General features: G+C 53.1%; 6 protein-coding genes across 6 annotated transcripts; 3 read left to right on the top strand and 3 right to left on the bottom strand.

The window, feature by feature from the left end:
- Window positions 1-597: 597 nt before the first annotated feature.
- On the top strand, window positions 598-747 carry EI97DRAFT_345332 (uncharacterized protein; the record flags this gene model as incomplete). Its single annotated transcript, XM_033794775.1, has 1 exon — window positions 598-747. A coding segment is annotated over one exon (150 nt), but the record flags the coding sequence as incomplete, so codon positions are not given.
- Window positions 748-2,838: 2,091 nt separating this feature from the next.
- On the top strand, window positions 2,839-5,884 carry EI97DRAFT_435011 (Annexin). The gene is made up of 3 exons (XM_033798769.1): window positions 2,839-3,268; window positions 3,357-5,118; window positions 5,197-5,884. Exons 1-3 carry the CDS (start codon window positions 3,051-3,053, stop codon window positions 5,533-5,535), a joined length of 2,319 nt encoding a protein of 772 aa, XP_033652004.1. The 5' UTR covers window positions 2,839-3,050; the 3' UTR covers window positions 5,536-5,884.
- Window positions 5,885-6,082: 198 nt separating this feature from the next.
- EI97DRAFT_100143 (uncharacterized protein) lies at window positions 6,083-7,593 on the top strand. The gene has a single exon (XM_033792869.1). The coding sequence runs from the start codon at window positions 6,378-6,380 to the stop codon at window positions 7,359-7,361; it is 984 nt and encodes a 327-aa protein (XP_033652003.1). The 5' UTR covers window positions 6,083-6,377; the 3' UTR covers window positions 7,362-7,593.
- EI97DRAFT_460051 (uncharacterized protein) lies at window positions 7,469-8,179 on the bottom strand (the record flags this gene model as incomplete). Its single annotated transcript, XM_033801071.1, has 1 exon — window positions 7,469-8,179. One exon carries the CDS (start codon window positions 8,177-8,179, stop codon window positions 7,469-7,471), a length of 711 nt encoding a protein of 236 aa, XP_033652002.1.
- Window positions 8,180-8,605: 426 nt separating this feature from the next.
- EI97DRAFT_460050 (GPI2-domain-containing protein) lies at window positions 8,606-9,978 on the bottom strand (the record flags this gene model as incomplete). The annotated part of the gene is made up of 2 exons (XM_033801070.1): window positions 8,606-9,002; window positions 9,053-9,978. The coding sequence occupies 2 exons, from the start codon at window positions 9,976-9,978 to the stop codon at window positions 8,606-8,608; spliced, it is 1,323 nt and encodes a 440-aa protein (XP_033652001.1).
- A 955-nt stretch (window positions 9,979-10,933) lies between these two features.
- EI97DRAFT_495246 (uncharacterized protein) lies at window positions 10,934-12,271 on the bottom strand (the record flags this gene model as incomplete). The annotated part of the gene is made up of 2 exons (XM_033802421.1): window positions 10,934-11,919; window positions 11,956-12,271. The coding sequence occupies 2 exons, from the start codon at window positions 12,269-12,271 to the stop codon at window positions 10,934-10,936; spliced, it is 1,302 nt and encodes a 433-aa protein (XP_033652000.1).
- Window positions 12,272-12,597: the final 326 nt, after the last annotated feature.

Raw genomic sequence — 12,597 nt, 5'->3', positions numbered from 1 at the left:
GGTCGGTTGACTGATATTCTCATTGACCCAACCAAATCATCATCATCATCATCTTCATCCCATAACCTTCATCAAGACAAGCGAAGAAAGTTGAACGATGGCTTGGAAGCGAACGCACCAGGGAACATTATATCCCCGGTCACTCCATCCATTGTGTCCGGTAATCCTCTGCTTGGTAGTCTAGAGAACAACTCTCTTACGCTGCCAAAGCCGACAACCCGTCCCGTGAAGAGCAAAGCTAGGCGACAACGCATACCACCACTTCTCCAAGGCCTTCACCAACCACCCCCTCTGCCGCCGGAGGGGCGGTTGTTTCCACCTATCACTGGCGAGGGGGGAGGTTTCGGAGCTGGGATTGGTGGCGGCGACGGGCTAGAATTTCGGCGAGTAACAGAAAAGAGCACAAGCCAGAGTCGAGACGAGGTTCACGAATCTTCGGACATTGCTGTGTCCGAGAAAGAGAAGGGAAAGGCAAACTACGTCAAGGTGGACAAGCGGACTCCAGCTACTCCTCAGTCACGAGTGGCGGGCCCGAATGGGACCCCGAAGGAGAACATCGATGCTGATGCAGTAGCCACCGGCGAGGCTAAGGAGACCAGGAAACGAAACAAGTGGACTGCACAGGAGACCAAAGATCTCCTCACCGGGGTAAGTTTGTTCGGAGTTGGGAAATGGAAGAAGATCCTGGATTGTGAGGATTTCCATTTCAACAACCGTACTGCCGTGGACTTGAAGGACCGGTTTCGTACCTGCTGCCCTGAAGGTGGCCTCAAAGCTACCAGGAAGAGTCGAGCCAAAGGCGCGCGGATGGGCAAGGTCGGAACTGACCGCGTGTCTCCTTCGACTACTTCCCGCAGCATATGTGAAGACATGTCTTCCGGTGAGGCTTTCAGGAGCGAGGGTGTGCGTACCAGGAAACCCAGAGACGGCACTGACCGAGTTAGCGTGGCAGAGCTGGAAGAGATGGGTATTCGCGGACCGTTCATCAGAGCGGAACGCCGAAAACATCGCCACTTTACCGCAGAAGATGATGAGAATCTGCTCAAGGGATTTCGAAAATGGAAAGGCAAATGGCATCTCATCAGAGATGACGAAGAGCTTGGGTTTTCTGGGCGTCATGCGACGGATCTGCGTGACCGATTCCGTGTACGGTATCCAGAAGAGTATGCGGAGGCCGGGAAAAAGTTGAAAGAGAGGGAAAAGCTGCTTCTCGATAAGAAGTTGACAGACTCTAAGGACGAGTCGGCCAACGGTACTGTGAGTATAAGCGGGTCTTCGAGCAGGATCGCACAGGAACATGGAGAACCCCGGGAGCCAGGATCGGGGCAAGTCACGGCGACAACAGCCGAATCTCAAGAATGGGATTCGCAACCCCGTCCGTACCTCCAACCCGACACATTCCCCGGCCCCCTAGATGACTTGGGGGACATATTCTCCGAAAACGACACGCACGACAGTCACAGTCCCATTGTTCTCAGCCGCACTATCCTCGATTCCAACCCAACAAACAATAAGGGATCTCCTGCCGCCGCATTACCCAGTTCCAGCGCTGCCTTTGCTCAGCGGGTTGGCCCAGTCATGGACGAGACTGCGGCGAGTTGGATCCACAGTTCGGATGGCCAGCATATTGACCCCCGCGCCTTGAACCTACCGATGCTTCAGAAAAGCCATAGTTCAGCCAAAAATTACCCACTCCCTTCAATTACGTCGTCATTGTCGACTGGACCCTTACAGCCGACTTCCTCATACTCTCTAAGCGGTGATATGTCTCGCAAGGCTGCTGTCCAACAATCCCGGAACCAGCCCAGCATGACGATGAAACCCTCCGTTGCCACTCCGTCGAATGTGAGATTCCCTTCCCTTGATGGATGCACGACTAAGAAGATATCCTCTGGCAACACCTTGCAGAGGCAACGTTGTCTCCCTCACGAACAGTCGCTTTCGTCGCATCCCACTCTTCCCACCCTTGTGGTTCCGCCGGTGCCCAGCTCCAGTGCCAGGAACGCAACGCACAACTTGCCTCGGCCAGCGGACCTGCTCTCCATGGTTGATGGGGATGGACTCATGCGAGAGGAGCAAATGCCCTCCATCTCGCAGACCTCCAACGACGTTGGCCTTCTAGGGACCAACTTTGCACCGACAATGCGTATGAACACGCTCGGAATGGACTTGCAAGGCCCAGGCATGGAGCAGGTGTCTGTACCCCTCTCCCAGCCCGGCGGCACGGCAGTTCATGGGTTAGAGTGGTCCACCTTGAGACCCGTTTATCCCGCTCAAGGAACCATTGCTGGTGGTTGTTCTATTGTAGGGAACGGGTTGCGACGTGAGCGCCCTCCAGGACGCGAGGGGTCTGGCAATCCAGGTTAACTTTGGGCTGCGAGGTCATCTCAAAAGAATGCATATTTGAATACTGAGGGAAGCACGTAGGTTTTTGTGCGGATATAGCTCAAGTATTCTGGCTCAGGATGTCGGTTTCTCTCTTAACTGAAGTACCTGAAAGTTCATAGGTGAATAGCTGAATTTTCTTGGAAATTCGGAACATACCATGCATTTTCATACCGATGCCGTCAGTGTACGGCGTAAATCAATTCTCGTTTTCCCTTCTACATTCACTGTTGTATTACGTTCGAATATCGCCCGGCTTGCTGACTCCTTTGCATCCTGTGGCCCCCACATTGGCCAAACGAGCACAAGAAGGAACCAGCAACGGACCAACAAACCACGTTCGCATACTGTAAGCTCGGCGCGATACAAACGCCTAGGTTGACACTAGATCTCTGGGGGTTAGTAGCGCGTCGCTTACAGCCCTGAGCCTGAGCTGTGGATCCCCGCCATTGTGTTTCGTAAAACGCCAGCCGCACCTCAAGCCAACCTCTCGCTTTTTCGAGAGTGTCCTATGAACTCTCTCATTACGCTCCTTTTTCGCACTGCTTACACTGTCTCCCTCGCTTTGTCTGCCTCTGCCTTCCAAGGGCTTCCCTATCACCAAAAGCCTTACTACCGTTACTCGCATAACAAACAACACCCGTGCCTCGAGCTGCCACTCTCTCATGTCCACTCTGCGCCCAGACGACCGCAAGGGGCGCTCACGGTCAAAGTCGCCCGGTCGCGGACGCGAACGATCTCGCAGCAATGTACGGGCGCCTTCGCCAGGACCGCAGCACTACACCCAACCACACGGCTCATTAGCTGAACATGCTTATGGCCATGGGGGAGCTACCCCGCAGCCGCAATATGAGCTTAGGCAACCAGGACAACACCACGCGACGTGAGTAGCTATTGCGGGAGTGCACGCTTCTTCTCTTCATTCTTCCGACCTTGAGACGGCACGAACGGGGCTGAGATATGGCAACCAGACAACCGGGGAGCGAACCCATAACCATGGGCAACTATACAGACCTTCCTCCAGACCAGCGTCCGGCATATATACAACAAGCGCAAGCAGCGGCCCATTACCAGTATACTGCGACGGCGGAAAGAGGGCCTGTTTCGCCAGGCATATCATATGCGCAACCGAACATACAGTATGCGACGACCGGTGGACAGTACGCGTATACACCCGCTCCCGCTACCCAAGGTGGACCTACGCGAAATCCCTCCGCGAGCGGAGGCTTTCAGTACGCGGCCCCTCCCGACAAGATTACCTTCACCGCGAAGCCAGTCGTTCCCACAGCTCAGGCGCCTCCGCCCGTACGCCATGCACCTACCGCCAGCCAGTCATCTGCGAGTCAGCATTCGCAACTGCAACCGCAATCGCAATCGCAGCCGCAGCAACAGTACTACACTTCAATGCCTGCGCCGCCACCGCCGCCTCCTCAACCTACTCAACAGCAGTATCCTCCCCCTCCCCCTGGACCGTACCCCGGACACTCCGAACACCATCGTACGCCTTCGCACGGCGGACACCCAAGCGCATACAATGGCCATCACGTCGTCGAGGTTACTCCTCAAGGAGGAGGGAAGCTCAACGCTCCGCCTTCGCCTGGGTTACGTCCACATAGTCATTCGGTCAGCGGTGGGCGGCCCGATAACTTGACGAACCGGATGGAGAGGCTGTCAGTCAGCGGAAACAGGCCGGATATACAGACTCTGGTTCCAGGCGGATATCATGGCGGTGGTGAAGGCAGCCTTCCTCCTCCTAGTCCCATGCTGGAGGCATATCACGGTGTCTATCAGTCCATATCACCGATGCCGCATGCTTTGATGCTACCGGATGATGATATCGACCATCTTCAACCCCTTGATAGTCTCTCCCCACGTGGATCCAGCACGTCCCTGCATGGAGGAAGACGCCGTGCGCATTCGTCTGCTAGTCGACGCTCTCCTAGCCCCGCACGCAGATCCAAACACAAAGACAAGCTGGCCATGGCTGCATACGGCAGTCTTGCCGGAGCCTCAGGTCGCGACCGGGATCGCGAAAAGGAAAAGCGCGTCAAGATCTATGATGCCGAGGAGGATGCGCTCGCCCTCGTGGACGCCCTCTCCTCCCGCCCACCGGACGCGGACACGCTCATCGACATTCTGCCCATACTCTCGCACGACCAGATGATGGAGCTGCGCTCGGAATATAAACGCCACTGCAAAGTCCAGGGTCGAGGCATCAACATTGCGAAACACATCAAGCTCAAGACGAGCGGCAACTTTGGCAAAATCGCCTACGTGACGGCGCTGGGTCGCTACGAGAGCGAGGGATACTGGGCAAACTACTGGTACCAGTCCGGCAACGCGAGACGCGAGCTTCTGATCGAAGCACTCATGGGACGCCAGAACTACGAAATCCGCGAGATCAAGGATGCGTTCAAGGATAAGCGGTATGGGGATAGCTTGACGAGGTGTATGGATAAGGAGCTCAAGGCGGATAAGTTTCGAAGAGCGGTGTTGATGGCGCTCGAGGGGGAGAGGCAGGAGGAGAGCGATGTGTGGGATGTGGAGTATAGGAACCGCGATGTGGATACTTTGTACAAGGCGCTGAAGGCGAGGGAGGGCGGAGAGAGCGCAATGCTGAATATCATCGTGATGCGGAGTGATGCGCATTTGAGGGAGGTGTTGAGGACGTACGAGAGGAAGTACGGAGGGAATTTCGCGAGGGAGGCGTTGCGCAAGAGCAATAATCTTGTGGTGAGTGCATTTTCTTTGAACCATCAAGACGGTGAAGCCAAGTCACAATGAAGCGGTTGCTAATACAGTACGTTTTAGGGCGAAGTCATCGCGCACATTCTCAACGGCGTCATCAACCGCCCCTCCCGCGACGCCATGCTCCTGCACCACGCCCTCATGGACCTCATCGAGCCATCCCACTCGCCGTCGCGCTCCTCCTCCAACAAAGAATCGTCCTCAGCTAAGCACGAGCGCCAGCAGCGCTACGAACTTCTCATTTCGCGGCTCGTGAGACTGCATTGGGATCGCATGCACCTGGCCAGGGTGAAGGCGGAGTACGAGGAGAAGTATAAGAGGCTGTTGGAGGAGGATATTGAAGAGGCGACCAAGGGGGATTTTCGGGAGTTTTGTCTTGCCATTTGTCAGACTGGGCGGTAGGTGGGTGAGATCGGGTGGAGTGAAGATCCCGGATGTGATGTAGGAAAAGAAAAAATCAGGATCTGACACGATATAGTGAATGGGGTAATGGTACTTGGATAAGGGCAGGCTCGGGTTTCTTCTGTTGTTGATACATGTTGGGAACTGGTTCGGAAATCTGGCTCTTCCTTTCCGGCTTGTTCGCCAAAGATGGGATTTCGAGATGCTATGATACCTACTTGCGAATTTTTGATATTTGGCACATTCATCTTCGCCTTCCATTCGGGGTGCACAACCGTCGCGTTGTGGCTATCTAGCCACTCTGCATGATCAGCTCATACGATGGAAGAAGCATGCCGTTATTCGCTACATGCATTCTGTTCCAGCGTTCAAGGGCACGTTGGACGCTTGATCGTCTGGTCTTGGAAGGGTTTCGACCCAGAAGAAAATATGGGAGATAGATGAGGCTGAGCACTTCAAGGTATTAGCTGTTTAGCCCGAGAACTCAAGTAAAGTAGAGTATTTGTCTTACATGGACACATGTTTTGAAGACTATCTAGAGCTACGGCCTCTGTGTATTTACGTATTCTATACAGGGCGCGCGAGGCGTAGAAGCATAGAATCTGCTGTGCCGCATCAGATCAATCCTGTGTCTCCAGGGTTTCCCGCCAACCTGACCGGTTTTTTGTACCTCCCTGACGCCCCAAAAATATCCATCCTACAAGTATACAAGTAGATATGCATCCTGGACTTTTCTCCGCTGTCGGACTAAAATCAATTGTTTTACTTTCATCCTGCGGCTTCCCGTAGCCCGGGGTTTCCACTACATCGGGTCCAACAATCCACTTCCATATTCCCCAGCCATGCCCCGGTACCCCAGAAGACGAACGGCTGCTCAGATACCACTACCCACGAACCTGCAACTGCAGTCACCCCTCCTCCGCCTCCCCACCGAAATCCAACAGATAATCTTCACCTATGCTCTCACGGCGCCAGGCCCCGTCATCAACCCGGCACTTCAACAGGAGCTCGAAACGCCCGTCCGAAGCCTAGGCACCGCTCTCCCCCGCACATGCCGCAAAATCTACCACACCATTCCCTTCTTCCCCCCTGCAGCTCCGCTCTATCTATTTACCGAATTCCACTTCACTCATCTTTCCGACCTGGGCGATTTCCTGTACATGCTCCCGCGGCGCCGCCGCGCTCTCATCCGCGATGTGACTCTCTCCGATGATGTTCTGCATCGATGCTACCCGGCCGTGGAGGACTGGAAACGAGATCATTTTGGGCAGCGGTACCAGGATTACTGGGGTGGAATAACGGTGCTGAAGGGAAGGACGAAGCTGTCGGGACTGCAAGTCCTCACTCTGCAGTTTCGAGGCTGGGAAGAACCGGCCGACGACTCGTGGGACGGGGCCGGGTGGATGCGGTACAGCATAGCCATGGGCATCCGAACCGCAGTCAGGAGACTGGCGGACCTTGGGCTGCAGAGACTCCTCCTCGTGGCTGGCCGTGCCAGTGCGGGCGTGAAGCCTTGGTCCAGTGTGAACTTCGTAGGGGGATTGGAAGACATATATCGTTACCGTGGGTTTCTCGCGTTTGCGGGGGACGCGGTTGGTGGCAAAGACGGCGAACCCAGGGGGGACAAGGTGATTAGATGGACGAGGGTAGGCAACTTCCTCAATCTTGAGGTCGTCATGGAAAGATATCTCGTCCGGAACGTGGACAGGCACTGGACAGGGCCTAGTCTATCAGCGATACCCGCTGAACTCGGCTGGCCCGACCGCGGATCTCTGGCGTGGTCGACGACCTATGAGCTCGCGCGTTATAAAAGAATTACCCAGTAAGCCGAACGGGACGGAATGGAACGAAAGCAAAGTTGTGTTGTCGGGTGATACCTAGACGGACAGCGTCCACCTATCTCCAAGGAATCAATCATCAACCCCCATCGCAGTCAAATTTCAAAGTCAAAATGGAACTGGTCCTCAAGGCCCTTCCAGAGTATCCGTAGTTCGGCCACCGGACAAACAACAACGCACTCTTCCAGCCCCAACCCCCTGACCCTCTTCACCATGGCCTGGGCCACACACATTACTCGGTTATCGAGCGCAAGCTGGCTTATTAGCCCATCTCGGTCCAGTGTCAGCATTAATGACTTCAGGTTCGGAGTTCTCGTCTTCAGTGAGTCGAGTACCCTCGACCACGTGGTCTTGCTACCTCCAGCAAGGTCGTCCGCGAGATACTGCAGCCATTCGTCCGTCTGGTTTGGATGCCAGCCCAGGATGCCGTCCAAGGAGATGGAGATGTGAGCTAAGAGGGCGGAATGGTGGGGCGGGAGATGCCCGAGGAAAGAATCCAGGTTAGCAATTGTGGTGAAGTGGAAGCTGTTGTTCGTGTATAGGCACCTGGCCGCTGCATGGACGGCGTGGTAAGTCTCCTCACAGACGAGTAGCATGGGAAGCGCTGGATTTTGATGACCATCCGTCTCATTGCAGGGAGAAAGGTGGCTGGGAATCCCAGGATCAACGATCTGAGTCGGCATGGTGAGACAGAACCCATATATCATCAATTGAAGTTCGAGTGGGAGGCGGAGGAGTGGGGAGCCCAGCTGCGATTGCGTTGGGATCCGGATCGAAGCGGTGCGCGAGGCATATGAGTGCGACATCTTGGAATGAAGAGCGGAGTATCTTCAAACGGAAAGCAATTGGAGAGGGGAAATGAGATGGTCGAAATGAGGATTTGGACGTGATTCAAGACAGTGAAGAACAACAGGAGTGAGATTAGACAAGGGACGACAGGGAGAAGAACAGGGACACGATTCAACCAGCTGTACATCTTCGCATCCAACTTCTCTTTTCTTTTCTTTGTTTTTCAGCTCCATAGCTCTCGTAGCTCTGTCCAGCCCATTGTGACGTGTAGTCGCTTCGTTGAGTGGCTGCGGTGGCTGCGCCCCACCTCTAGCGCTCGCCTACAGAGAGGAGTGAAATGGCGCTCAGGAGAGCCGCTCTGATTATATCGTCTGGACCATATCTAACCCACAGAGAGCAGTTCCTGTTCTGGAGGATTTGGGAATGAAAATATAAACGTCTCATTAATCCCAACGACGCCGTATAATAGGTCTCGCCGGATCCCAGGGCCCATGAATTTCATTCTTGTATTTCTGCAGCCCTATAAGCCACCAACTGCACAGCCCCATAGTGAAATATGTTAGAGTCCCACCAAGGATGACGCCGGCGATGCAGGCTCCGCGACCGCCGCCTGTCAAAATGACGGAAAGGCCTCCACATGCAACGAGGACGAGCACGACGGTGAGAACGAGATGGCCATGCCAGGACACACTTCGGAGTCGACGGCGGAATATGGGAAAGAGACCAAACACTTCGATGGAGAACAGGGTGAGAGAGAATACGTGCGTTGTGGATGGCAGGCGAGAGGCGAGAACGGTTGATGCCATCAGGGCCGAGTTTGTGGAAATGGATGCGGGAAGGCTGTTTGAGGTTTTCAGAATATATCCAGGCAGATAGTTCGGGAAACATACTGTGCACCTGTCCCTTCGCCATAGTCAAAGAACGCAACATTCATGCACAGCAGCCATGTGCTAAGTGCCCAGATGGAGTCGCTTGTGGTTGACCTTGTGAGAGACTTCAGGATTGGGCTCAGGCCAAGCACCGCTGCATAAATGAGTAGCGCGGACTTTGCAGTCGCCACACGCTGCTGATTTCGAGGTGACAGAGACGACGTAGGATCTACATAGGGAGGTTGGTAGTCAATACTATCTGGATCAGTTGGTGTTGGAGCCGGCTCGTGAGAAGTACCAGACACGTTGGAAGCAACGGAAGATATACTGGGATGGTGAGAATGGCCCGAAGACTTCCCGCTCGTATCTGGGAGTACCAGTCCGAGACCACTGGCTTCCTCCGAAGAGTGAGATGAGCTTGGATCGGAGCTCTCGTCGACGATATTAGTCTCCCTTGAAGCCACCTCGGCAGCGCGTGCTTCTTCCTGTCCAACCCAATAATCCCACATGGCCCATCCCAGCACGGTACAGAACGTCGCCCAGCTCACAACAGAAACAGGTGATACCCGCTCTTGCGCGATCGCTACAAAACAGCAGCAGAAGATAGCGACCGAAGCAATGTGTTGCACAATGACGGTCGCATCGGCCATCAACGACCAGAACTGGTACGGCTGCAGTCGCGGGTTCCGCTGGAGGTGATCCAAGAACGTCTCCTCATCGGTATAGTTATCTGGAAATGGCTGCTTGAACCATAGAAGCTTCTTATAATGTCCCTTCTGTCGCCGCGTGGCACTTCGCGTCCGTTCGCGACGCTTTCGGGCGCTCAGTGCAGCATCGGGGGATAGGTTGCGGGCTCGATAGTAGGCATCGGCAGGAGCGAGGCGGTCGGGATCGGGCACAGCATCTAGAGAGTGCTGCTGCGATGTCGTTGAAGCCGCGGACGGCATTGAGCTTTTCTGTTGCTCAGGGTGTGGTTCCATCGGCCAGAGTCCTGATAGAGATAGATGGGTTTCGCCAAGCTCTGCCATATTCCGATTACGGAATGATCGGAATACAGTCGGGACTGGTTATTAGGAAATCTATGGTGGAGCGAAAATTTTTCCTTAAGTAGATGACTTTCCCTATACCCAGTCCGATTATATAATATATTTACATAGAGTTATACCTAGGTAGAAGCTCTATATTAATAAGCAGCTCCTTATCTGTAGGATAACCAGGCACAGTATCTTGTTTTGTACAAATAAGCCTCTCTACAGTCTATAAGTCGATAGTTACAATACCTAACCTGGGCGATACTACTACTAAATAGGGCTAGTTAGGGGTATAAGAATAAGGAAATGTATAGGCGAAACCTCAGGAAATTCCTTTACCCTAGGGTTTCCTTATTTCCTATACAAATTCGTACGGTAGCGCGGAAATTTTCCTTACGTCAATGGTTTTCCTATTTCCAATAGTTTCCTAATAACCAGTCCCGACTGTAGTTCCGAAGGAGCCGGCACTCGTGCGTAATCACTTGTAGTATAAGCATCCTAGCAGGAGACTGGCACCATCACCTCAAGATCCTAATGCAGCGTGCAGGTCTAGGAAATTTATGTGTTTCGAGATCTTCCAAAGGTTCTAGTCAGTCATGAAGCTTCAGAAAGTTCTGCACGATTCAGGGATAATGATGCAAATCATACAGCAATCAGCACATGAACGCAAAGTTAGGTCTCTCTAGGGAAATGTAAACTTTGTTGAAAGATTCTAGATGACTGGGCCCTGCATCCAGTTCAGAAACATTAAGTAGAAGATGTCTAAGATATCTTTCTCTTAACTAATTGTAAAAGAGATTCTCTAACTCCAGTGCGGTGATATGTATTACCCTTATCCAAGCCGTATACTATCTTAAGGTCGGAAAGGCTGTTACCAGTGAGGTAAGACATCGGCCAACTCGAACGTTTGGTACACCTCCTTTGGTACCTCCCTCAAACTGACGAAAACTTCCACAATCATGTATGCTCTAGCCAATACGTAGAGGGCAACGATAGGAAGCAACAGGCCAACCTCCCACACCAGCAACGGCTTAGCATTTTGTTGTTCCCGCTCGAAAGCATCAAGCTGATCGACGGTCCTTACCCGCTTTGGGGGCGCCTCTTCATCCGCCGCGACACATTCGGTCGGTTTCTTTAGTCTTAACCATATGAGATACTTGTCCCACCTGCCGAATCGCTGACGCACAGCAACAGTTTCAAAGACCCAAAAGAACACCGTGACGCATGTGAAAATCAACGCGGAAATGCGCCAGAGCATCTTTTCCTGGCGCGTTGGAAATGCGAGCTTCCATGGAATCATGTGCGTTGCTGCGTATGCCGAAGTCATACAAAACAGTGCGAACTTTTCCCACGTGCAGATATCGGGAAATCGGTCGTTCGGGAATCGTCTTAGAGGGCGCTCTGGATTATCGCAGCGTAGATTAAAGAAACGCATGACGTCGTAACCGCAGGTGAAAGACTGCTTCGCAACGAAGTCCAGGGGCGTGTGTTTGTATGGCTCAGCTGCCGCTTCTCCGGCTTCCATCAATATTTGAGCGGTAGTTGCTTCGCATGTGAGGACAATCCCTTTCTGCACGTCGGTTGGTTTGTGTGACCAGCAAACAAATGTACCAAATGTGCAGAACAATATGGCCCCGGCCGAAAGTTCGAGCGTGGTAGTGGATAGGCCAAGCACAGCACGACCAAGGAGTTGTATAACAAGCCAGCTAGCTTGCACCAACGTCATGATCTTGGCGAGGGTGTCCGCCTTCGACTTGTCCCATATGTCCTCAGCGGTAATGTTCGGAAACTGAACGTACTCCTTTTCAACCAAGTAGGCCAATTGTCGACTGTTGACGAGGAATGGGGTGCTTTCGGCTGGAGAAGGATTCCACCCATATCAGCGAAAAAAACCATGGCGGACAGTCCATATGTTGTAGCCGAGACTTCTGAAGCGCTTCACCGATCTTCGAGCTGATGCAAATTGGCCAATTGCTACCGCAAGGACGATCTCTGGCCCCACGATAGCCCAGAACATCCACTTCGCCTTCCTGCAAAATATGTCGTACTTGGAGTCGTGCGGATGGGGAATATTGAGTGATACAGCGGTCCATGTACAGAGGAAGATGGTGAGAAAAGAGGACCATATTATGTCCATCGTGCCTCTAGTATTCGGGCTGGATACCCATCCTGAGACGACTGCAGGTCCAGTGTTGTTCAGGTTCTCCATGGAGACACAAATGAGTGAGGCGCCCTAATGTAATAACACGGGTTGCTCGAAGCGTTTGCTGGAGTGCAGCTGTACAACATCGAGTTTCTAGCTATAAGATCCATTTGCAACTTGTGTATTTCGATGCTGTGCCGCAACTCTCTCGCAAAAAATAGCACAATGCAGAGTCGGTAAGTGAAACGAAAACCCGCCAGCTGCAAAGGGATCATGCCAGTGATGAACATGTAACTAGCGCTTGGGGCATTGATTGTGCTATTTCCGTGCAGTTGCAGTTTTTGGTGAGGAGTTAGATATACTATTATACGTAAATCAGGGAGGGGAGACGG

The sequence above is a fragment of the Westerdykella ornata genome (assembly GCF_010094085.1).
Source record: "Westerdykella ornata strain CBS 379.55 unplaced genomic scaffold EI97scaffold_19, whole genome shotgun sequence".
NCBI classification, from domain to species: domain Eukaryota; kingdom Fungi; phylum Ascomycota; class Dothideomycetes; order Pleosporales; family Sporormiaceae; genus Westerdykella; species Westerdykella ornata.
Note: the sequence above shows the minus strand (reverse complement) of the source record. Positions and strands in the feature narration are given on the sequence as shown.